The sequence below is a fragment of the Macrotis lagotis genome, chromosome 4 (assembly GCF_037893015.1).
Source record: "Macrotis lagotis isolate mMagLag1 chromosome 4, bilby.v1.9.chrom.fasta, whole genome shotgun sequence".
Lineage (NCBI taxonomy): Eukaryota > Metazoa > Chordata > Mammalia > Peramelemorphia > Peramelidae > Macrotis > Macrotis lagotis.
The window spans coordinates 72,957,302-72,983,457 of NC_133661.1; the positions used below are offsets into that span (position 1 = coordinate 72,957,302).

At 36.5% G+C, this 26,156-nt stretch overlaps 1 protein-coding gene across 1 annotated transcript in view; it reads right to left on the reverse strand.

Annotated features, from left to right (window-relative positions):
* VSTM4 (V-set and transmembrane domain containing 4) overlaps positions 1-26,156 on the reverse strand; it is a 112,627-nt gene that overhangs the window by 4,276 nt on the left and 82,195 nt on the right. Inside the window, exon 7 of the mRNA XM_074233122.1 lies at positions 24,131-24,192. Within this exon, the coding sequence (XP_074089223.1) occupies positions 24,131-24,192 (62 nt within the window). The remainder of the gene's footprint in view (positions 1-24,130; positions 24,193-26,156) is intronic.

The window sequence follows — 26,156 nt, forward strand, 5'->3', positions numbered from 1 at the left end:
GCTTGTTGACTAATTGACAGGCTGACTTTTCAAGTTATGGGTCTGATCATGCTTGTTTCACAGAACAAAAACAGTCTAATCACTTTGTAGTAACAGACTGAAGTATGCGTGCTTCCTAAATGAGGTATTAGGCAGAGTGATGCAGAGCAAAAAACTCTGGTTTTTGGAGGCAGAAGATGGGGATCAGTTGTGTGTTCCACCACCATTTACCTGCCTAATCTTGCACAAGTCCCTTGAACCACCAACTCTTCAATTGTAAATTGGTTCAAGAGGGTGGGGACTGGGCCAGTCTGGGTGAGATGACATTGAAAGACTATCTCTTCTATCTCTAAATCTATGATCCCATGATTCCCAAAGGTCAGTATCAGAATTTTCAAATCCATTGGATTCAATATTTACAAAGCATCTGTAATGGACCAGTCACTGCACTAGTGATCTGGGATGTGAAGATACATTTGCCATAGTCCATGTTTTTGATAAGATTATATGCTACAAAGAAATTAACGGCATACTAATTCATACAGATAACCTCAATATGCAGCAAAGATGGGAAAAAGGCTAGATTTAGACAAAGGGGTCTAGATAAAATGGAGAATGAAAAGAATATTAGGGACAAGGAGTGAAAGAAAAATGAGAGATTTCCCAGAGGAAAGTAGCATCTGAAAAAAAAGCTATAAAGGAAGAGGAGGATTGGGAAGAATTTGGCAATTGTCATTGTTATTCAGCTGTTTTTCAATGGAATCTGTGGATTTCCCTTCCTTGGGAGTGTTCAAATGGAAGTTAGGACACAGACTTGTCAAGTATATTAAAGTGGGAATTCCTTTGAGTAAGGATGGTTCTAGCCCTTCCAATTCTCAAGTTCAAGGACTCTGTGAAAAGGAGATATGACAAAACTGCATTCCAGGATGAGGAGGAGGTGGGGATGAGGTCTCCATGAATGCACTGGCTAACTGAGCTTTTTATTTTTGCTTGCTTCTGAGGTGCTGTCATTTTCTGGCTCACATTCACCTAGCTTTTAAGTGCTGTTGTTAAAACTCAGGACAACTCAAGGGGCCCTTACATGTTCAAGCTATGTAGTTTTCATTGAATTTTAGGGCATCAGGAATCCATTCACTGTAGTTTTAAAAAAGTACTAAAATCAAAAGCCCTCAAGGGCTACATGCTTCCATCTTTCTCCTTGCAGTAGGAATAGAAAGCAAACTGTGAATCAGAATGCCAACTGTGGGTAACTGAATGAAGCCCTGGTACAAAGCAATGGAGGGCTTGGGGACCAACACCAAGATTTCCCCCATCCAACCAGTCAGTTTATAGTTGTAAAGTTCTGAAACTTCACAGGATGGGACCATTATTCTTTCTTTCTTTTCCCAGCTCTGCTTGTCTTTTGTTACTAAAACCATTTTCCATTTCTCACTCACCAACTCAAACCTGTTTACTGCCTGCTTTTTGGGTTAATTACATCTGATATTATAATGATTCCATTTAGAAATACCATGTGTCCTAAAATAACCACCTAACACCCAACTCATGTAAATTTTAGAGCCAAGATTTATGAAATCATATTGTCCAGGTGTTTTATTCTATTACATGGAAATTGCATTGTTTTGTAGTGGAGATTATCTGTTTATTCTTACGTTATTCCATTATGCTTGGATATGAAAAATAACACTAGATTTCTCAATACAGGTCACTGGGCTAGCTGGGCTGATGTGTTGTTTTCATACATTTTTATGATGTTCCTATAGTAAACATAATTTAATAAAGCCAAAGCACACTAAATAAATAATTGCATCTGGAAAAGCAATAAAAACAAATAAAATTAGTACTTTCATAAGTGGGAAAGGTACTTCAATTACCGCTACCAGCAACAACATACCATAAAGTGCGTAGAATAATTTCCCTTATGCATATTTCTAGTGTGTAATAATTTGATTGAAAATATGAGGAAGCTCACAGGAGGTTCACAGTTGTGAAGCGCATACAGTTTCCAGTAAAAGATGTGTAATAACAATCCCTGGAATCTTGGAAGCAACAATCATTTTTCTGATCGGCACCCGTGGCTATGGTTATCAACCATGTGTTTAATTACATTTTCCTAGCATGGTTAACTGAAAATAAATTCCTAATGGCCAATGAAAGACAATAGACTTACTCCACTGCCTTTTTGCCCACTTTCCTTCTTTTTCATTATTATTTTGTCAAAGGAAGATTTGGACCAATTGAGATGTCATTTACACAAACAAGTGAGTCTGAACTGTACACAAAATTGTTGAATTGGGTAGTTATGAAGTTGATCTTAATGGAAAGACCAATGTCACATTGTTCTAGGTTCCTCAGTCTAGTGTAGTGTTATCAAATTGATCTTTTAAGCCACATATTGACTTAGAAAACTATAAATTCCAGGCAGCTAGGTGGTACAGTGGTTAGAGCACTAGCCGTGGAGTCAAGAGGCCTTGAGTTCAAATTTGACCTCAGACACATAATAATTGCCTAACTGTGTAACCTTGGGCTAGTCACTTAACCCCATTGTCTTGAAAAGTTTTTTTTTTTTAAAAAGAAAACTATACATTAACATTATTTTCAAAATAGATCTGAGTTAAATGCAGTCTGAGACTCTAGCTGTGTGACTCTGGCAAGTCACTTAAGCCTGTTTGCCTCAGTTTCCTCATCTGTAAAATGAACTGGAGAAAAAAATGGCAAACTACTCCACCATCTTGTCAAATTCAATCATAAAGAGTCAGATACTACTAAAATTATTTAACATCAATTTTAAAAAATTGTTTTGTTAAGAATTACCCAATTACATTTTAATCTTATTAATACCATTTTGATGACCACAGGCCAAACATTTGATACATCTGCTCTGTTGTATATTATTGCAGGCCTGACTAAGCTGGACTTTGTGATGTTAAGTATCATTTGCATTCTTGCAGTAATAGACAGATACAGGGCAAATTGTTCTGTAGAGATGACTGGGAGTTTATGTGAGTTCTGACCTTATCCAACTATGACATTCAGAACATCAAATGTATTTCTCAAAGTGACTTAAGAGCTAGTTTCAGTTGTACCTAACTCTTTGTGTTCTCATTTGGGGTTTTCTTGTTATAGATAGAGGAGGAGTTTGCCATTTCTTTCTCCAGCTCATCTTACAGATGAGGCAAATAGGACTAATTGACTTGACCAGACAACTAGTTAGTGTCTAAGGTTGGATTTGAACTCAGGAAGATGAGCTCCCTGTTTTCAGTTAAGCCTGGTCCTCTATCCATTGTACCACTTAGCTGCTGCACTAGTGAAAAGGACATTTATAAACATAAACTACAAATTTACCCTTCTCAAAATGACCATTCATTAACCCTCTACTATCCTAGAGACCACCAATGAACAGAAGGTCAAAATGACATGAATGCCAAACAAGTGATGACTCCTAAACTTTAATCTTCTAACAAAATGCTATGTGGTTATCATTACTAACTCATAAGGCAATTTGAAAATATCCTTAAATTAAAAGGTGTGTTTTCCTTTTGAGAGTCCTAGAAATGATATATTTACATGAGAGTTTCTTAAAGGAGGTATCCTATTATCATGAGTCATTTGTACTGATATAACCCTATTTCCTTCATAAATTCATGAATGTTAGGGTTTTTCCTTTCTCTTCAGTGAAAAGAAAGTAGAATGTTTTTATCAATTTCATTTTCTATTCCTCATACAAGTTATAGTATTAACAGTCATCTCAGCAATCCTGTTTAGCCTTACATATGATCTAATTCTTATAACAAATAGCATTTTGTCTTCATAAACTCATAGATTATGACTTGAAAGGGATGTCAGAGGTCATCTATTTCAATTCTTTCATTTGACAAATGGGGGAAGCTAGATGGAGTAGTGAATATCTCTTGGTTGAAGGGCTTTGAGTCAGTAAAACTTGAGTTTAAATCATGCCTGAAATACTTATGAGCTATGTGATCTGGGTTAAATTACTTAATCTCCCTTGGGCCTTGGTCTCCTTTTCTGTAAGATGAGATGGTTAGACTTGATGGTCTCTAAGATCCTTTCTAGCCACAAATTTATGATCCTAGGAAACTGAGACCCAGAGAGGTTAATGATTTGCCCAAAGTCACATAAGTAGTAAGTGCCAGAGCTGGGTTCAAACCTATATCTTCTGATAACAAATCCAATGTTCTTTCCATGGCATCACAGAAAGATTTTGTTTTATAATTGCTAGTGCATCCTTGTCAAAAAGGTATAACCACGAGGGCAGTTAGGTGACAAAATGAGTAGAGCACTGGTCCTGGGATCAGGAGGACCTGAGTTCAAATCCAGACTCAGATATTTAATTACTTAGTTGTGTAACCTTGGATGAGTACTTCACACAGCCTTGCAAAAACAAAAAACAAAAAAAGGAGGTATAATCAGGTATTCAGCTTACATAGAGAAATGGAGACAATGAAAACAGAATGAGTTGTCTAAGGAGCAACCAAGAATCTGTGATGGATTCCAGAAAGGAGTTCTCCCAGCTTCTGAGTTCAATCCAATCTCAATGCACATGGAGAATTTTATAATCAACTAAAGAGACACCTGGCTAGTGGTTGATTGAAAGGGCACCAAAAAGCCCCACAACAGGTTGAGAATAAAGTATAAAACTGTTCTATTTATGTAATGCTCCAGGTAAAATTGTAACTATACCATGATAGTATAAACATATTTTCTGATTCCAAGTCTAAAAACAAAGTTTGTATATTAGAGATGTTAAATCCTCTTATGCAGACACATCAGACAGACAGAAACAGAGACAGACCCAGAGAGACAGAGGCAGAGACAGATAGCTGATCAGAGAGAGACAGAGGGAAAGACAGGCAGAGATAGAGACAGAAAAAAGAGAGAGAAAGGTAGAGAAAGAGACAATGTCAGAGAGAGAGAGAGAGAGAGAGAGAGAGAGAGAGAGAGATAGGGAAAAAGGGAGAGAGACAGCTACAAAGAAGAGAGAAAAATAATGAGTGAGTGAGAAAGAGAAGAAAGGAGGAGAGAGGTAGGGAGAAAAGAGAGAGATAGAGAGATAAGAGAGAGACAGAGAAAGACAGAGACAGAAAACAGAAAGGGAGAGGGAGAGGGAGAGGGAGAGGGAGAGGGAGAGGGAGAGGAGGGGGAGAGGGAAGAGGGGGAGAGGAGAGGGAGAGGGAGAGGGAGAGGGAGAGGGAGAGAGAGAGAGAGAGAGAGAGAGAGAGAGAGAGAGAGAGAGAGAGAGAGAGAAGTTTTTTTTCCTTAAAGAGTCCTATAAAGTATACAAATTGAATTAGGCTTCAAGAATGAAAGCAAAATACAATTGCTGGCCCATGCAAGTCCTGAAATGTCGAGAGTTCAGTTGGGTAATACCATTATGATAGCAACCGATCAATGAATAGGACACAGGAATGTTGATGTTACATCACCCTCATATTTGAAAATGGGATTCCAATTCTTCAGAGTTGCACTATCAGGGATCTATGTACCCCAGAGAGAATTGCATATTATCTGAAGTAGACTTCCCCTCTCTTCCCCTCCTCCCCCACAAGATAAGTGCTCATTTTTTATTCAACAGAAAAGCACCTGGTAAAAACTACCCCTTCTACAACAGCCACTACCCACAAAATCTGCTGCCAAATAACTTCAAGTTGGGCAGTCCCTTTCTTGATAGATGGACCTCAATAGACTTTCCTAAAAAGCTCTCTTGGATACCACTGAGAAAGCCCTCTCACGGTCATTTATTAGTCCAATAAGAATCAATAAGACCGGGATATTGATATACCTTGATTTAGAGTTTCAGGTTGCTCACCTTCCTTGCCAGTTTCTATTTGGTTGAAAGAAAGAACATTTGTTTTGATATGAGAAGGTTTTAGCATCATAGAAAGGAAGGATGGTGATAACAACAATGTTTCCTAACATTTCAAGGTTTTCAAAGTGCTTTATATACCTATATCCCCTCTAAGGGTAGGAGATATCCCTAGATATCCTAGGCAATACTGATAGCAGACATGGGGCTACAAGCCCATGGGTGAAGGGAAAATACTTCCCTCAGAAAAGATGGGATGACAGTGTTCTTATGTGACTTTAAACTACAATAGAATTTTCTGGAATGTATAACCAGTGTACTAGTTGAAATACAATGTCCTGCCATTGATAAACAAGCATGTTATCTACAGTATTTAGTTAATGATGTTTACTGTTACAGAGCATTTAGGGGAGTATGGCAAGTAGATAACTAAGTCTATTTAAAACTAACTGTAAGGAATTCTATTCGACATGATTCATGATTCTTTTTTTTTTAGGTTTTTGCAAGGCAAATGGAGTTAAGTGGCTTGCCCAAGGCCACACAGCTAGGTAATTATTAAGTGTCTGAGATCAGATTTGAACCCAGGTACTCCTGACTTCAGGGCTGGTGCTTTATCCACTACGCCACCTAGCTGCCCCTTGATTCATGATTCTTATGCTATATAAATTCCCCCTTCACTTGGGGGAGAATAGAATGAGGTATTATTTCTCTTACATTCTACTTGTGTCTCCAACTTGTGCTTTCTCCAGGAACAACCTCTTTCTCTGATCCTTCTCTTTTATTTTTCCAGTGCTTTCTTAAAGATGCTAATTTCCATGCTATCATTCAGAAGTACTGGAGGAAGAAAGGGAATGAGAACAAGGGGAATGAAAGAATAGCTCTGGATCTCAAAACTCAATGAGAAATGCAGAGCACGTAGAGAGCACCCCACATGGGAATGAGAACTTCACCCTAACTTGTTCAGGAGTGGAAAAAGTATCTCATTTGAGCAGGAGAAGTAGTAGGTATTTGATACAATAATGGTAAAAAAAAATCTTTTGTTTTCAGGACAGGTTTGGTGCCATTTCCTAGAAAGAAGGGGCGATTGCTGAGAATAATGAAAGTAAATAACCCAAGCCTATGGACATCCTAACCTCAGAGGTTTAAAGAAGACTAATGACCCCTCATTTGGGGAGAATGAACAGTTACATTGATGAAAAGAAAGAAACCACTATGAACCAAGAAGAACCACTGCAATTAGCAAAGAGGAGATAGAACCATGGCAATGAGCCCTTAACATTGACATCTGCTCTTAATGGAAAGATGGGGAAAAGTACTAGAAAAAATGGAAGTGGATTCTTTTGTCTTTACGGATAAATTCGTGTGAATCATTTATATATGTTCACTGATATGTAAATAATAGCTGTTCTATGCTGTTTTGTTTTATTAGTTTGAATGTTTGTAAGGGAAGCTAATGACATTCCTCAGGGTAGAATGTCATATATTCATATATACAGGTTCCTTCCTTTCCCAGCTAGAAGGTTTTTAGATCTCTTCCACTGTCTCTTAATAGTTGGAGGTGATTCACTACTTCCTCTCAAACCTTGATGAGTTGCTTATATGGACTATTTAGAGAAAGCATTAGAAAAATAGTGAGCCCATGAAAACCGGTTTGCCTGGGTTGACTCTGGGTCCTAGAATGCCTACAGGATAAGGTTGAACTGTTTCAGAGATCAGCCATGTTGACCAGTGACATAGGTATAGTTAAGTTTTTCAATTTCTTGATACCTGATTCTTTGTTAGGTCAATCAGAGAGGACCCACATTTCTGTGGCCCTGATTGATTCATTAGTAGCAGGATAGTTAGTCTTCTATTAGGATCAATTTGACCCTGACTAAAAACTCTACATAAATTTCAGTAGCAAGTGGCTTGGCAACCTTTCAATCAATATAGAAGCCACCTACCTATTTTAATGGAAGTAAGGCTTTTTAGAAAGCACACACTTTTGCTGTTCCCTGTTGGTATCTGTTCTTCTCCCATAACTGCAAAAGTTATATGGCAATGTTGCCCTTTTGGAATAATAACTCCATTTCTTTGCCTCTGTAGAATTAAACTAGGGTGTTAGCTCTGTTACTAATGTCCTTATCATTGTGAAATCAGAGCTAGAGGTAGAATGGTGGAGAAAGGGAGAAAAGAAAGGAAATAAGTCTTTATTAAACAGTTCCCATATATGGAGCACTCTGCTAAGCACTTTTTAATCATCATTCCATTTGATCTTCATAGCAATTCTGAGAGGTTGGAGCTATTACTATCCCCATTTTATAGCTGAGAAAAGTGAGGCAGAGAACAATTAAGTGACTTTTCCAAAGTCACTCAATTAATAAACGTGTGAGCTCAGACTTGAACTCAGATCTTCCTGATTCCCAGGTCTAACACTCTATCCACTGTACCACCAGCCAGCTCCCTGGTAGTGAAGATACAAGTCCACAAGAGGGTTAGTAAAGCCCATCCACAATAGAATTTTAGCACAGTAGAAAGTTTTATAGTTCTGGATAATTTAGCTCAGAAGTGAAATATGAAGTATGCCAAACTGTAATCTGTTAAGACTATGAACAGTAACTCAATTCAACAAATATCTGCAAAGCAGCTACTGTCCCCAAGAAAGAAAGACCTAAAGTCTCTACTTTTGAGAAGGAATTTATCCATTTAAGGCTTTACAAGTCATCAGCTAAATGGATGTTTTTGAATTTCAACAACATGTGTATAGGATACCAAAATTCAATTATATATAATGTTATTAAGCAAAGTACTGATACTTGAAACCCTTCATAGTCCCAATGTGATAAGTCCTATGATCTAATACTATAATTCATTTTCTGTATCTAGTGAATCTGTGACTGCTATGCTGGATTTAATTCCCAGATGCCCCACAGAAGCACTTTTACTGGAAGCATAATTCAAGGGAATGTTTATGTTTAGGAAAACAGAAATTGTTGCTTGATTACCTAATTCTTCATAAGGTCTGTGCTAAGTAGTCTAATCTGGACAATGATATTTACCTGCATTCAGTGTTTCTCAAGAGAATCTTGTTTGTGCAGGGAAGTTATCTGTAAAGTTAAATCTAAGTTGAAATAAAGTTCAAATAGCTGTTTTGGGTATTATGATCTTGTTATCTCAAATCTCAACCATCTTCCAGATTCCTATTAATGAAACAATTTAATTCTGAGCATTTGCTTCAGACCTAGATTCACTAGCTCTCTCAGTTTCCAACCCTGTGGAATTTCAATGAAAATACATACTTTAAAGAAGTAATAATCTTTCTGTATTCTACACTGGTCAGACCATGCATTACTATGTAGGAAGGGCATTGATAAACTGAAAAGCATCCAGAGGAGAACAACTAAAATGGCAGTGGGCTTCATATACATGTCATATAAGATTAATGGAATGAATTGGGGATGTTTGATAAGGAGAAGAGAAACCTCAAAGGAAATATGCTAGCTGTGTCCAAGGATCTGGAAAGTTTTCATGGGAAAGGATAGTGAATTTTTTCTTTACCATAGAGAGACAGCAAGAGCAATAAATAATCAATCAGCCTATATTTATGAACTGCCAACTATGTATCAGGCATGCCACTGGTGGTGGGAAGGCAAAGACAAAGGTGAAAATAGTCCCTAACTTCAACATTGGATGGGTCTCTTTTGATAATTGTTATTGGCACGGTAATGGGGTTAAGTGACTTGCCAAAGGTCACACATCTAGATAATTATTAACTGTCTGAGTTCGGATTTGAACTCAGGTTCTCCTGACTCCAGGGTCAGTGCTCTATTCTCTGTGCCACCTAGCTGCCTCACATGGAAGTTCAAAGCAGCAAACTTAGGTTTGATGAAAGAGAGGGGAAAACTTCTGTTCAATTAAAGTCAAATGTGCCATCTTAGGAGGTAATGAGTTCCTCCTACCTGGAGCATGTTGTAGATGGAGTTTTGTTCCAGAAATAGTTGGCACAAGATGGCCACTGAGAGACTTTCCAACTTTGAAATACTATAGTTCTACTCAATTCTGAATTCTACTCAATTATATATGTCATTAAGCAAAGTACTGATACTTGAAATCGTTCATAGTGAATCATTTCAAACTAAGTAAACAAGCACCTGCCATGTGCCAGTTACTATGCCAAGTGCTGAGGATACAAAGAAAGTTAAAAACCAGTTTGTGCCCTCAAAGAGGGACTCCCACATTAGACTGCAAAATCTTTGAGAGCAGGGAATGCCTTTTGTCAATTAACTCTGTTCCTAGGATATAGTAGGCACTTAATAAGTACTGATTGATTGATATTGATTGATTGGAAGAACTTACAATTTAATGGAGAGAGGCTGTATGTACAAACAAGCTATGTGTAAAATAAATTAGAGACAATCTTGGTGGGGAGAGGAAGATACTAGCATTAAAAAGACCTGAAAAGTGGAGGTTTTAAACTGGGACTTGAAGGAAGTCAAGAAAGCCAACAAGAATAGGATGAAGAGGGGGAGCATGCCAGCAGTGGAAATCAGGTGGAGAAAAGAACTAGAGTCAGAAGATGGAATGGCTTGTGTAACAGCAAGGAGGCCAATGTTAAAGCCTCAAAAAGGTCCAGAGGAAGTATGGCATAAGAAGACTAGAAAGGTATCAGTGAGTCAGATAATGAAAGACTTATGAATGTCAAAGAGAGCATTTTATTTTAGAGATAATAGGGAGTTACTGGAGTTCAATGAAAACAGAAGTAACATGGTCTTAGCCTTCTCTCTTCAGCTCTTTTCTAAGGTCCTGTTATTTCCTTCTTGATTGCATCTACCTCTTCTCTCATCCAGAGTTGACCACAGTATTAAACTCACAGAAGGAAAGCAATAAATGGTTTAACTAATTTAATTAATAATAAATTAACAACCCAAAGTAATATAAAAAGTGATAGACACTTCATGTTCAAATACTCAAATGACTATATGATCTTTTTTGAATTGGAAGTTCTCTACAAATATGCAAACTGCCACCACAGTACAATGAATCCCTGTGGGCTGTGTTATAGGAGATTTTGGTTCAAATCAGTTTGCTCTTACACAAATTACCTAAGCTCTCTAGGTCTCAGTTTTATTATTTATAAAATAAAGGAATTGCACTAAACAATCTTTTAAGTGTATTCTAAATATTGTGAGTAATGAGTCTGGTTTTGGGTGAAAATAGTGGCAGTATTGTCTATCTAGAGAGTTCACTTCTTTGAGGTATAAGTCTGCTAAGAGTTTCTCAGAGAAATTCCTCTGACCTAGAGTGATGTGACAGCAGTTGCTCATTCGGAATGTGACACATGCTTGGATATAGGAGCAAATAGAGAAGCATAGTATATATATATATATATATATATATATATATATATGTAATTTTCCATGATTTATTTGATCATAGCTGGAAGTTGAGAATTTTATTATGAGGCTTAAGACAAGGTAAAATAATTGTCAGAGAGGACACAGATTCTGAAACTATACATATAAAAAAACAAAAAGACAGATTTCAGATGTATGAAAGAGAGCCATCTGTTGTTTCTGTTCACCTATAATGAGTCCAGGTTAATGAAGGAGCAACTGGGAGGCAGAGGATTAGAGAAATCATCTAAAGCTCAGTGAGAAAGTGAGTGAGAAGCAGAGTGGAAATCAAGAACTTAGCAGGAATAGGATCAATTCACCTTAGAAGCCATGTTCAAGAATCTTTTAGAGATGTTTCCTGAGAAAGAAAGATAATATTGAAATTTATTGCTAGAGAGTGATGGATTACTCCAAGTTCATGGGTTTTCCTCACTCAAATGCATTCTTGGCAGATTGCTTGCAAATGGGTGTCCACTCTTCTACAGAGATACTGATTGAATGAATGCTGAATGAATGGATGGGGGAGTGTGACCCAAGTTTATGTGTGAATTGTGATGTATTTATTATTCCTGCATTTCCTTTCATATAAGAATCTTGGTATTGTAATAATTTCTTTTTTTGATTTACCATCAAGTCAGTGGCAACATTGGAGATCTAAGAGGTGAAACTACTCTGTCTTCTGGACTAGTCCCACCATTGGAATACTGAAATCCAAGCTGCTTTTCAGCTTTATCTCTGTCCCCCTCTCCATCCTCCCCCAATATCTCCAACAATCTGAACCTGATTCTGTGGAGCATCATTTCATTTCATCCTGGGTTTTGAAGCATCTGCCCCTTCCTTATTAAAGGTGCAATAAGAGTGGGATAGTAAATGCTGTTAAAAATGCTGTAAAGGGGGCAGCTAGGTGGTGCAGTGGATAGAGCACTGGCCCTGGAGTCAGGAGTACCTGAGTTCAAATATGGCCTCAGACACTTAATAATTACCTAGCTGTGTGGCCTTGGGCAAGCCACTTAACTCCATTGCCTTGCAAAAAAAAAAAAAAACTTAAAAAAATGCTGTAAAGATGTTTTTACACTCTGGACAACTATGTTGCTATTTGACAGGAGGAGGATTTTTACATTTTTTGTGAGATTAAAAACACTTTTTTTTTCTTATAATACATTCTGTTTTGTTCGTCCTCTAGCTTCAGGAACAAAAAAATTCTTTAAAAATCTATTTGAGGGCAAGAAAAGAAGGAACATAAGACTACAGAAACTGTTGAATTCTGATACTTATGTATTATAGATATATACATATACAAACATCAACATCTATGAATATATGCATAAGTATGTATATTTGCACATATATGAAGTTTTCAGAGAACTCCCTACAACATTGAAATTCCTGATCAGTCCAGGCCCTATCCTTCTCTATATCTATATCTGTATTTATGTTGTATACACAAATATACACATATATGCAAGTTAAGTCAACAAGCATATTTTATGGTCCTAAAATGTGCCAGGCATCATCATAAACACTGGCGCACTGTGCCAAATGATAGCTATATCCATCTACATATTTGCAACTATATTATATCTTTATCTGTATCATATCTATATCAGGGATATGCTGATAAATGTTTAAAAACCAGGTCTTTAAGAAAAAGAATTAATACACAACATATTTTTAAGTATAATTTGTAGTATTTACATATAATCCCTCACTTTCTTAAATCTATATAATCAACAAGGCAATAAATTAAGCACTGATTTTTAAGCATTTGCTGATTTCCCAAAATATGGATGCTCATACCCCAAACTACAAAATCAACTCTATATAATCTATGAATATAATTGTGACATGTCCAAAGTTATCCATAATTAAACATACACACACACACACACACACACACACACACACACACACACATATATATATACATATATATGTGTGTGTGTATATATATATACACACACATATAAAGAACAGCATATAGGGATTCATCATGGAAAAAATCTTCCCACTAATTTACTATCTCAAATAGTGATTTTTTCCCCCAATTTATGTTTTATTTCTAGTGCATTCTAGTGCATGCCATGGCAACTCTGGTCATGGTGAGTTTCTTGGGTCACCAAGAAATAATATGACTGCCCAGGTTTCCAGAGTCAGTAGCTGTCAGAGGTGGTATTTGAACTGAGGACTTCCTGACTTTTGTTTTTTTCACCTACCCTGGATACCTCTCAGGTTTAATCTAAGCTCTCAATAGCTCTAGACTGGGAATTGCTCAATTAAAGAAACTGTCTGATCCCTAGTCACCTCTTCTACTTGAGGTAAAATACATTTCAATTGATTCAATTTAACAATCATTTATAAATACCTCCTTAGGTACAAAAGTCCTAGACAATGAAAGAGGTATAAGGAAGGATAAATGGGATGAAGTTCCATACCCTCAAGGTATGTTCAGAAAGATCTGTGACATACAGCAGAACATTCTTGCATGAGCACATAAGAGGCACTTATAGATGTGTATATTATGGAAGTCATAGAATGAATAGAACCAGGCAAGTATATGGCCGTATAAGTCATATAAGAAGAGATTAACTGACCTACTCCCAAACCACAAGTCTTAGACACCCAAGTCCATATCTCTGAAGATAATTTTATCATTAGATCACATGACTGAGTAATCATTCTAGAATCTTTCAACATAAAAGTAAAAATATAAATGAAAGCCAGCTGTTTCTGTTTACTTGCCAAAAACCAGGGAGTTAATGACCTCAAGATGAAGAGAAATGTTCATTTAAAATTTGAATTTAACTAAGAAAAGAACTACTTGGTTTCCAGTATCTGCTTTTAAGGACCAAAACTGTGTTCATAGGGTTCTGTTTTTTTCCCCCAAATTATGTTTTATTTCTAGTGCATTCTATTTGAGATAGAAAATGTCTTTTAATAATAACTCTCATATACTGCATGCTCAAAAGTGAGGTTTTTTTAATTAAATAGGTTTTTAAAAAATCAAATGTGAGTACAAATGATATTGTTTCATGAGCTTACAAAAATAAGATATAGCGAAAAGAATTTTAAAAAAATGATTTCCCAACAGTGCATTGAACACAGCAGCTAAACTCTCAATAAGAGAAAATAAGTTAGCAAAATTCTACCCACTGGAAATGGAAAACTGAAACAGGAGCTCTTATACCAAGCATCATTGGCAAATATACAGGACACAGGAACCCTTGGATAAAAACATGCTGACTCCTGGTGTAGGGAAAAGATCACCAGGGTTTATTCAAGCCTCATTTCTACTACTTAGTTGTATTACTTTGGACAAATTAATTTAAATTCTCTTTTCAGTTAATGGCACAATGAATAGAGTATCTGGCCTGGTTCCAAGAAGGTGAATCTTCCTGAGTTCAAATATGGCCTCAGATACTTACTAGCTGTGTGACCTTAGGCTTGTCACTTAATCCTGCTTGCCCCAGTTTGCTCATCAGTAAAATAAGCTGGAGAAGGAAATGGTAACCCACTCCAGTATCTCTGCCAAGAAAACCCCAAATGAGGTCACAATAAGTCAGATACAACTAAGAACAACTGAGTAACAAATTCTCAGACTCTTTCAGAGAATTGGGTTTATTAAAATGATATCAGTTAATAAAGGAATGACTAATCCTGATCTAAAAATGACAGATGATGGGAAAAATATCTTTTTTAATCATTGAAAATTAAGTCAACAAATATTTATTAAAGACTAGGATTGGGGGCACCTAGGTGGCACAGTAGGTAGAACACTGGACCTGGAGTCAAGAGGACCTGAGTTCAAATGTGACCTCAGACACTTAATAATTACTTAGCTATATGACCTTGGGCAAGCCACTTTAACCCCATTTGCTTTAAAAATAACTTAACCCTATCACCTAAGGAAAAAAAAAGAGGAAGAAAAAAAGAACTAGGGTTAATGTCCTGGTCCTTCTCTGAACACCATAATAAACACATCTAATATATTTCCTGAGTATCAGTACTTGAGATGGGGGACTACAGTAGCAAATTGTTGCACATAATTCCAGATACAATTGCTCTGCCCTTTAATTTTGTGAAGTTTTTTCCTTTGTTACAAAGGATAAGTTTATAGATATAGGGATGGGAAGGAAATCTGGGGAAAATAATGGTGTATAATAAAAGAATTTTATCACTTTGATACTTCAGAAAATCAAAAACTAGAAAACTAGAAATTATTTAATAGAAGTAAATAAATTATTTTATAATATGAGCTATTATCATCTCAACCTATGACCATTGTTAGCAGTTAATGATTATTCATCTAATTGTTATTCAGAAGTGTTCGATCATAAACAAGTGCCCCCCCCCACCAAATGTATAAGTGTGTGAATATCAGGAGGCAGGGGTAACTAGGGGAGAGAGGATTAATTTTAGAATTCATCAACTCAACAAAATTCTCAAATTAAGCCTCTTTCTCATTATTGGAATTTGCAGCATTTGAATACATCCATAAAACTTTCTTCTATGTCTTCCTGGAGGATACGGATTCAATTTGTTTCCGTTAAAGCTTAAGTTTGGTCAGTAATCTGTGAACAGTATAGTAAATCCTTAAAAGTATATAATGTCTTTCACGTTTCCATCTGGATATTCCAAAAGCAACTCAAACTCAACATGACCATGATGTTTTTCTAATCCTCTTCTGCCCAAAATGTTTGCCATTCCTCATTTAAATTTCCCTATTTCTGTTGAAAGCAATAGCCTCCAAATATTTGACTTTACTTTGAATCTCTCCCTTTAAGCTCTGACCCAATCACTTCACACAGTGGCCAGATTGAAATTCCCTAAAACAGCCAGACCACATCACATCCCTAATCAATTTTTTTAATATTTCCAGTAACATATCTAGTATTTACATAGTACTTTAAAGTTTAGAGATTATAAATATTGCTTCACTTCATCCTTTCTAGATTACTTTTGAGGTAGATACTAGGAAAAAAAATACAACCCTAAGCCTAATATGCAAAATCATTCACAATGTGGCTCTCCATTACCTTTCCAGTTATTACTCTGTTTTAATCAAATTTGCCTGCTGGCTCTTAGACCCTGACACCCCATAAGTCACTTCTGGGTCTTTGGGTGCTCCCCCATTTGATCTCTATTTGGAACTCCTTCCCCCCACCCCGCCCCATGGGAGTCATATCTGTTCAAACTCAATGACTTTAAAGTGACTTTCTTTTACTTTGTGCAATATTATATATAAAACTCTTTTAGAATGTAAGCTGTTTGAGAGCAGGACTATTTTCTTCTTTGCACTGCCAGCATCTGTTTGAAGAGACTTGAGGTAGGACATGACTCTAAAGCCAGTATTTTACCACTATACAGCACTGCCTTTCCTTTATCAGCTTTTGTAGCTGCCTTGAAATATATATAAAAATGACTTGGTAATGACTTCATGAGTCCTAGAAGGACTTTAGTACCTGACCCACTGTGCTTGCCTCTGAGACTGAAACAGGGAAAAAACTAACCTCCCTGACCACTTCAGATGCTAAGAATCCTATCTCATCTTTTTCAATCCAGAAAAGACCACATTCTACTCAAAGCCACTTGGTGCCACTCACATGTGACCTATGGGACCCTTTCTTCCTCTCCCTTATTTTATGACTTCTTCATCCAATGAACCTTCCTTGAATCACATCCCTTCCAACATTCCAGCTTCTATTCTCCCCCTCCCTTTCTCCCCTCACCCCAATCTATCGACATACATAACTCCCAGTGACAATAATGTGAAATGCATGTGTACCAAGGGGAGAATAGAATTTTTATCTCTGTTGAAATGGTACCAATCCGCTACAAGGAAGTTGTTGGGGTTTTGTTTTTTTGGGTTTTTTTTCCTTTTTTTTCCCCAAAGCTCTTACTCAGGGCGATGGATTGTGTGCGTGCATAATGGTGGTGGTTTTTTTCCTTTTTAATTTTAAATCGAGATTATGTACATATTTTATGCAGGTTAATATATCCTTTTCATGTAAAATTTAACTGAAGCCAATTCTAACACATTAACGACAACAAGAGAAATTCTCCAGCTTATTATAAACATCCTTCAAAAAACCTGAAATGCATGTCCTTTGGAAATAATTTTGCCAGTATTTAGGTTATTATTAAAATCCTCTCAGAATACTAACACTGGTGTCTAATGTGTCTTAAAACCCCCTTTTCCCCCACTACTTATGACAGTGAAACTCTTTTCTGGCCCTGGCGGTATGTTCTCTATGGCTAGAACGTAGTGATTGAGGAGAAAAGATTTTTCCCATAACCCAAGCAAACTCTAAACTTGATGAGACAGCTCCATGTTATTCTCACTTTTCTGAATGCTAAGGCCACAGCTGAACACAAATTCACTGTGGGGAATGCTGAATTGAGTTCATTCGCTTTGTCTTTAACTCTGACAGATCAAATGATAGCTCAAATTTCCTGTTGATGTTTGCTGAAATGTGAGGTGGTCCTGGGAAAGGATGTATCTGCTACAGCATCAAAGATTTACAGACTGCTGCAATTGAAAAGAACCCCAAGGGTTCACCTAGTCAGACATCCTGCTAACAGGTGGGTTAGACTATACATACAAAAGTCATACAAGAGGGGTCATTTTTCTCCAATGTTACTGATTTCTAGAGATGAAAATCTATAATCTCGTTTAGAAGTCAGATTATGTGTGCTTTATGCAAAAACAGTTTGTTTGATTTCTAACTGAACTCACTCCTTTGTCTTTGGCGAAAGTGGAGGCAAAAGGCAGCATAATACATCCCTATTTTAATAAACATTCCTATTCTCAGAGATGGTATTTAAGTGTTATAGATGAGACCTTTTTAATGCCAGAAAAGTGACTGAGACAACATCAATAATAACCCATCTATTTGCCTAGTCTCTTAATTATGCAAAATCTTTATGAGAGTCATCTGGATAAACATGCATTGAGGGCATTCTCAATGAGGGTATTGGTAGGAAACAAATACACTTTCATAAATGATATTCAGCAGTGGGTCACATTATCACTATTTTAAGATTAATTGAAATATATAGACAATACAAGATCCACTTGTTTATTATTGTTGATTAACCCCCCAAATGAATTCAGTATAAATGTCTGATCCATAAAGTAAAATTATTCAAAATTTCTCAAAAGATTAAAAAATGGAAATAATGCCATTTATAAGTCATTTGATAAAAACACCAGGTGAAGTAAAATAAAAAAGAGAGGAAATATACACTTGGCAAAATTGCTGAAGAGGAGATCTAGCAAAGTCCTGGCTGATGAGTGATTCCCTATGGATGGTATGGTCCTGCAGATAAATAATATTGTGCTAACTTCAATAAAGATCTGAGTGAAATCCATCTTCATACACTTTCCTCCTACGTTACCCTGGGCAAGTCACTTGACTTCTGCCTGACTCAGTTTCTTCAATTGAAAATGGGAATAATAATAGCATGTCCATCCCAGAGCTTTTGTGAGTATTAAATGAGATAATATCTGTAAAGTACTTAGCACAGAGACTTGCATGCAGAAGGTACTTCATAAGTGTTTATTTCTTTGCTCTCATTTTCCCTAGATGGCATGAGCAGCAATATGTGAAATAAAGTTAAAAAGAAAAACTAGTCAGATTGTGAAGGCCCTTAAATGACTAAGTAAGGAGTTTTTATAACCTTTTATGAGTAACCTTTTATGACCTAAATGGTCAGATTACTTTATAACTATTATTTTGCTGTGAAAAATGAACTGGAAAGAGAGAAATTAGAGTGAAGGTGACTAGTCAGGAGACTTGTCTTTCCATACTCTAGGCAAATGCCAAGATCCTCAAAAAGGATGAAAGAAGTTTGTCCTGAGAGAAGAATTAAGAAGACTTGGTGATTAGATACATGTGGTATGAGTGAGGGGAGAAATAGGGGAAAAATAGAAAAAAGCTGGGTTATGAACCTAGATTATGAAAAGGATAATGAATTATGAATGAATTATGTTAGGTAATTGAATAGCAACATTATATTGTTGCCTCAACAATACCTGACTTCCAACCTTTAATCATTCCTGCTAGTTTTTCACCTATTACCAAAGAAAATTTTTTTAAATGGGCATTTCTGAAATTTCACCTTGTTTTTTGATGAACCTCCTGAGTACATACAGAAAATGGGATCAGGTCTGTTCTCAAGAGAAGGGTTGATGGCAATACTTGCTCCAAGGTGCACAAGGACACCAAGCCCATGCTCCATATATTTCAAAGATGGACCATCCATCTAATTGATTATTTTGGATGGCTTGCTTTGCTTCACTTAAACATAACAAATCATTTCCAAGCTGCCATTATATTCAATGAATTGTACCAGGCACTGTGAGAGATATAAAACGTAGGCCTTACTTTCAATGAATTATGGCCTAGTAAGGGTAGTAGCATTCCCAATTCTATTGTATCATTTGCAGGACTATGGTAGTAAATGAACAACAATTGGCTCTTGGTGGGGGGACACATATAGAACACACTTTAAGTTTATTTTGCATTACAAATTTTCTTCATCTCTTTCTTCTCATCAAGGCAATAAATGAAGCATTGATTTGTAGGATATGCTAATTTCCAGGATATAAATGCTCACTGAAAATTTAACAATAAAGATTCACTAAAATTTATCAATCAGCTCTCATGAACCAGGTTTTTTTACTTCGAAAACATTTCCTTCCCATCTCCCCCATTAAGATCCATAATCATAGATTTCCAATTATAACATGCTTTAGACTCCAGAGTCTATTCCATTAATTTTATAGATGAGTCTACTGAAAGTATCACAGGCAGCATTTGAACACAGGTCTTCCTAACTCAGTTCCCTATACATATATATATATATATATATATATATAAAATATTATACATTGTATATATATATATATATATATATATATATATGTATATTGCTTGCATCACCAGGATAGTGCAGTGCCTGACCCATAGTATATGCTCAATGTTTATCAACTATTGACTCTCCTTTATGATGTTTTACCTCAGTCAGAGAATGGGAATGGGCCTAAACATGACAAGGTTCTTGTCAGATGAACAAAAATTTAAAACAGCTCACGCTATAGATTTTAAGGTATTTTATTGTAATGGTCATTCTGGGAAGGCTTTGGGGCCTAAAGAGGTTGGACTGACTGCTTTATGAGGATCCTCCATCCACACCAAGTGGCTGGAGCTTTGGCGAAATTCAGTCATAATGAACAGCAATAATTTGCTGATGATCCTACGTCTCTTTTCCTTTGCTTCCCTACTAATATCTAATCTTAAGCCAGTGGGTATGAGTCAAATCCTTCTCCCTTTGAGATAAGCATGCTTTTATTGTAGATAGAGATACTGAGATACCAAAGTGCATTTCCCGAATAATATTTGTTTAAAAAAAAAACCTTTCCTGTAAGCTGAGACAACACTATAGCTAGGATTCCCATCAGTATATGGAAATGCAGTGAGTCTTGTGCTCTACATGTTGCTTTTTCAATTTATTATGGGATACTTCCATCCCCTCCATAAGATACAATGAAATCTGGTTCCTACTCCTTACTGGACTGTGGTGCAACTCATGCAAAGTGCCAGATAAATGAGAGCTATAATTATTATTCATCCTTGTTTCCTTCTCTTTTAAATGCTAGTTTGTCTGTTTTTGCCCAGATGACTCAAGATAATGGAAATAATTGGTTTTTCTTCCCTTCTTATAAGCAACTCACTAAATTCATTACTGACCTTTCAAAAAAGTCACCTTTCTTTCTTAAGTAATTTGCCTTAAACCAAGGAAGTAATTATTGTGTTTCCTGAAAATCTAAATGTGAATTTACCTGATTGAGGAAAGCATGTAAGGGGTGGGGGTGGGGGTGGGGGTGGGGAGAGGAAGTCTATGGACTAAAATATCTTGATCTCTTAAGAAAACAAGCAAATAACAGCCACCACCCCCCCCTCCCAAAAGCAAAACATGACTGCCTGGGATTACTGAGACAGCAGACCCTTATTTACAAATAGGCCTGAGTCTCCCATGGTAGTATGCTATCAAGGTGATTGGGTATTACCCTATCGAACTTGTCCAAGTTTAAAGGCCCATACAGGGTCTACACTGAGAGTCATAAGCTACATAGGAACCTAGATGGCACAATGGATAGTGTGAGTTTGGGATTTAAGAAGTCCTGAGTTCAAGTTCTACCTTATATATTTAGTGCCTGGGCAAGGCCCTTTTGTTTTCTCATCTGTAAATTGGGGATAATAATAACCATCTCCTAAGGCATTTTGAGGATCAAATGAGATAACCCATGAAAGAATACTTTGTATTCCATAAATTCAGATTGTTACTGTTGTTGCTATTCTTATAAATCTCTTTCTTTAACTTGTCAAGTAATTGGACTTTTCTGGTTCTTTTTTTGACCCTTTGTCCAGCTCCAGAAACTTTCCAGTTGTGTGTCTTGGGCAAGTAAATCACTAAGCACCAGCCCTGGAGTCAGGAGTACCTGGGTTCAAATCCAGCCTCACACACTTAATAATTACCTAGCTGTGTGGCTTTGGGCAAGCCACTTAACCCTATTTGCCTTACAAAAACCTAAAAGAAAAAAGAGGCTTCTTGAGACTCTTCCTCATATGATGTGTGTTGAAGACCTGGTACTTTTCTCCTCTCCATTGCTCAGACTCATCTTTTGTTCTAGCCTTTTGTAGACTCTCTGTCGATTTTCTATGTATTCTTGTCCTGCATGAGCTCTTGCTCTTAACTCTAATCTGGATCTCATGATATCTCGTCTCTCAAGATTTCCAGTGGTGCCATAGAAGACTCATGTCAGTCCTTGTTGTGGGTTCTAACACTGGGTGGGGCCAAGCTGAGTAGAACCATAGCATCCTTTTCTATGTGTTGACTGGGCAGTTGGGAGAGAGGGCTTCCTTTCCCAATATGAACATTGATCTTCTTTTATAAAGTCTAGGTCAGATTACTTGTGCCTTGTTTAAAGGACACAGACAGCTCCTGACAATTCTAGTCAATGAGACTGCCTCCAAGATGATGAGTATTATGAACCCTTGTTGGAGGATTAGACCTACACTGTGATCTGTAAAAATGTAATAACAGACCAGCTTAGTAGTTTGGGGAATTTTCTTTTTATCTTCTTTTGTTTAAGAGATAGAATAGCTCAGTGGATGTATGTCCTGGGGCTAAGAAGAAAAAAGGAGTTTAAAGAAGTTTGCATACATGCATACACACATACATACATGGTCATACACATATATAGGCATACATATTTACACATATGCACATTACAAACATGTGTATGTATATGACATTTCAGTGTTTTATGTATCTTTGCAATCCTGTGAATGTTTTGTGTATATGCATTCTCTATAACTATGGACTATCCTAACACCCTATTATTCACATCTATGGACTTATAGGCAACAGTCAAACCCAAGACATATTTGGAGAGTTTCCTGATTTGACTTCAAGTAGGTTCAACATGCCAAAGTCTTCCCTTTTTTGGAGAGCAAATCTTTTCTGTTAGCACTGGACTTTAAAGGACCTTGACTTAAGTATTAGACTAAGAAACAAGCATATATACTTTACACCCAAATGAACAATGCTGCACAAACCCCTAATAGCTGTAGCATAATCTAATAGCATAGATATCATTACAGCATAGATCTTTCCACATCTATTGGGGTCCAAAAAAGGAAAGACCTTAGAACGATTTTCTAAAGGGTCTTACCAAGGTCTGTTAGAGCCAAAAGGTAGGTATTGATTGTTGTTTCAACACACATCAAGACTTATTGATCTAAGAGATAAATATTGATTAAGGCAATACTTGCCTTTTGGGACAACAAATCTTAATATTCACAAAAACCTGCAGACAATACTGTGCACTATGAGTTTGGCCCTGGAGTTCTTTATAGGGAATGGAGGCTTGACAGGTATAATCCCTGACTGATGAATCCTCACCATTGAACTTTGCTATGTATAAATTTGACAAGTTTCTGAAATGTTGTTTGTAAACTAAATATTTCTAAATAAAATGACAACTAAAATGCATTGGGGAATTTGGTGATGAAAGAAACCTTAATGTAAATCTTTTGTTAAATAAATAATTCATTTTTAACAATTTTATAACTGGGTCTCCCTATCTCATCAATACTACAAAATGTAAAGGATATTCAGAGACCTGCTCCCACTACTCTTCAGGATGGAAACTTTGTCCTGCTCTATTTTCAGCTTAGGCTGGTTCAGTCTTTGGTCAACTGGACAGCCTGATACTCCTGGAGGTCCATTCTACTAATACTACCTTGGTGTGGACATTTGATTATTCTCGTCAACTGTATTTCAGAAATTCTGAGTTTAAGAGATCCTCTATTCTCAGTCTCTCTGGTCTTTACAATTACAGTCATGTAGAACCATGCCCAGCTAAGAATTTATTTTTCAGAATAATTAATCATCTGAGATCTTCTAATCTATTTTCTAAGATAAATCCATTAAAGGTTTAGCAAATATTCCTGAAATTAGGGTCATTATTTCTGAATGTGTCTTTTTGGTATAGATCTCAAGTAGTAGGGAATCTAGTAAAATTATATTTTTTAATATTTCATACTTTCAAAGAAGTCAAAGCTCATTTTACCTTAGATGAAGAGAAGCACAGACAGACCCAGGGAGAGATCCAGAGACAGGGAGAGAGAATTATGTGTGGATAGAGGCCTAGATTCAGAGTCAGAGTTCAAGCCCAATATCTTGAAAGAATCTCACCTAGAAGTAGGATAGTAGTACAACCCACAGGCCCAAGGAGATGGGATAAAGATCATATCCGAAACTGAGGGGAAGTGTAATGATGGAAAATGGTTGTTTCATTAATATTTCTAAGTTGATAGACTCCATTCACTTCTTTAAAAACACTGAGGATTTAAAGTAAAAAGTAAAAATAAGAAGCAATGGTACTCACCAGAAGAACTTTTCTTTGTGGTTTCAGCAACTTTGGTTTGTGGAAGGAATTAGCTATTGGAGCTAAGGAAACAAGTAGACCAATTAGTCTGGCAGCATCACTTAAGACTTAGGGGAAACATGTGCAGCTATCATTCCAGACCATGCCCTCCTTTCCTCTCGCTAGTCAGATGTTCATAGGAACAAAAAGGCCTCTTTATCAAGCCATCTCAGGTGGTTTTTCTTTCTTAAAGGGTTCAGGACACACCCTCTCCCCACCTTACAAATTCAATATGGAAGCTCCCTTCATACTGAACATATCCTATAAATAGGGTAAGAGCATAGACATGCCCATTGTGGACAAAGGGAGTTAAATTAGTGTTTACATCAGAATCCTTCTTGTGATGACATGCGAAAAGTGAGCATCTTCTGACCTAACAGCAACTAGAACTAAAGTGAGTAAAACTATTACCTCTGGAATTAACTGGGAATACATTTGTCTATCTATTTCTTCACTTTTATTAAATTATAATACTGGTTTTTCCCCAGAGGAAGTAATGCTAATAACTTTACCTAATAACTAATAACTTTAATAAAACATAGAACTTTAAACTTTTCAGAATACTTTTACATACATCATGACAACCCTCTGGAGAATGAAGAGAATATTATCCCATTTTCTTTTTCAGGCAGACTTGTATATTTTATCAGTGTAAGGAGAATCCAGCATGGAAACTTCCTTTCATATAAGCAACGTACCTGCCTTAGAGAGTAGTCTGGGTCACAGAAATGCCAGAGAACCACAGAAGCACAGATTTAGAGATGAAAAGGTTACTAAAAGGTCATTTAGTTGAACCTCCTCATTTTAAATATGAGGAACTTGAAATACAAAGAAGTTAAGTGACTTGCCCAGGGTCATGGAGCTAGGAAGTCCCTGATATACGATATGAACCCAGATCTTTGAAACTCCAAGGCTACCCTTCTGTGTAAAAGGCCATGTTGATTCTAATTCCTGTTTTAAAATAAGAAATTAAGTCAAATTGCCTTCATCACATATGTGCTAGGTTCAACATCTGAAAGAAAATATAGATTTCTTATCTCCTCCCTTAGAATCTCTCCACAGTAATCAAGGTCAATACCACTAATGTATTTGCCATGTAAAAGTTATACTCCAATAAAATAAAGTAGAATGTTGGGGCTATCTCAAAATTTCAAATAATGAAGAAATTTCCTCCATCAGGTAAGAAAAGGCAAAAGCAGGTTCAAGGAGCTCACCAATATTAGGGGCAGTTGGTATTGCAATAGATAGAGCATGGGAATTGGAGTCAGAAATAATCATCTTAAGTTCAAAAACAGACATTTAACAGCTTTGTGACCCTGGGCAAGTCATTTAACCCCTTTTCCCTTAGCCCATCATTTGTAAAATAAGCTGGAGAAAGCAATATCTTTGCCAAGAAAACTCTAAATGGATTCATGAAGAGTTGGATATGGCTGAAAAGACTGAACAATAAGAATTCTAGAAAGCCTGGGTTCAAATCCTTCTTCTGAAGTTTAGTAGCTATATGACCCTGGGAAAGTCATGTAAGCTTTCTAAGCCCAGGATAACTCTCCAAGACTGTAAGTTAAAATTAGGTTACTTTAGGCAGGGGAGAAGGAGTTCCCACCTTTGTGAAATAGCAGGTCCTTTACAAGAATTATGTAGCCAAGAGTATAATTACAAGTATTATACAACCATGAACTTCAATAATGTTTCCATATTTATAAAATTGGTTCTTTGTCTCTGGTACCCACAATATAGGGCTATCCCAAGGCTCAAATGAGGTATGTATATAAAGTCCTTTGAAAACTTTAGGAAAATTATACATTTCAGCTTCTGCTATTATTATTATTATTAATATTATTATTATTATTAATATATTGGCATATTCGCTATAAATCTTCAGTGTACAGCATCTGTGTCCCTTCAATCCAATTTTAAAAAAACCTACTATAAGCTCACAGGAAAAATGGCTGACCAGTTTTCAGGGCATTTTGCACTTTCAGTTTGT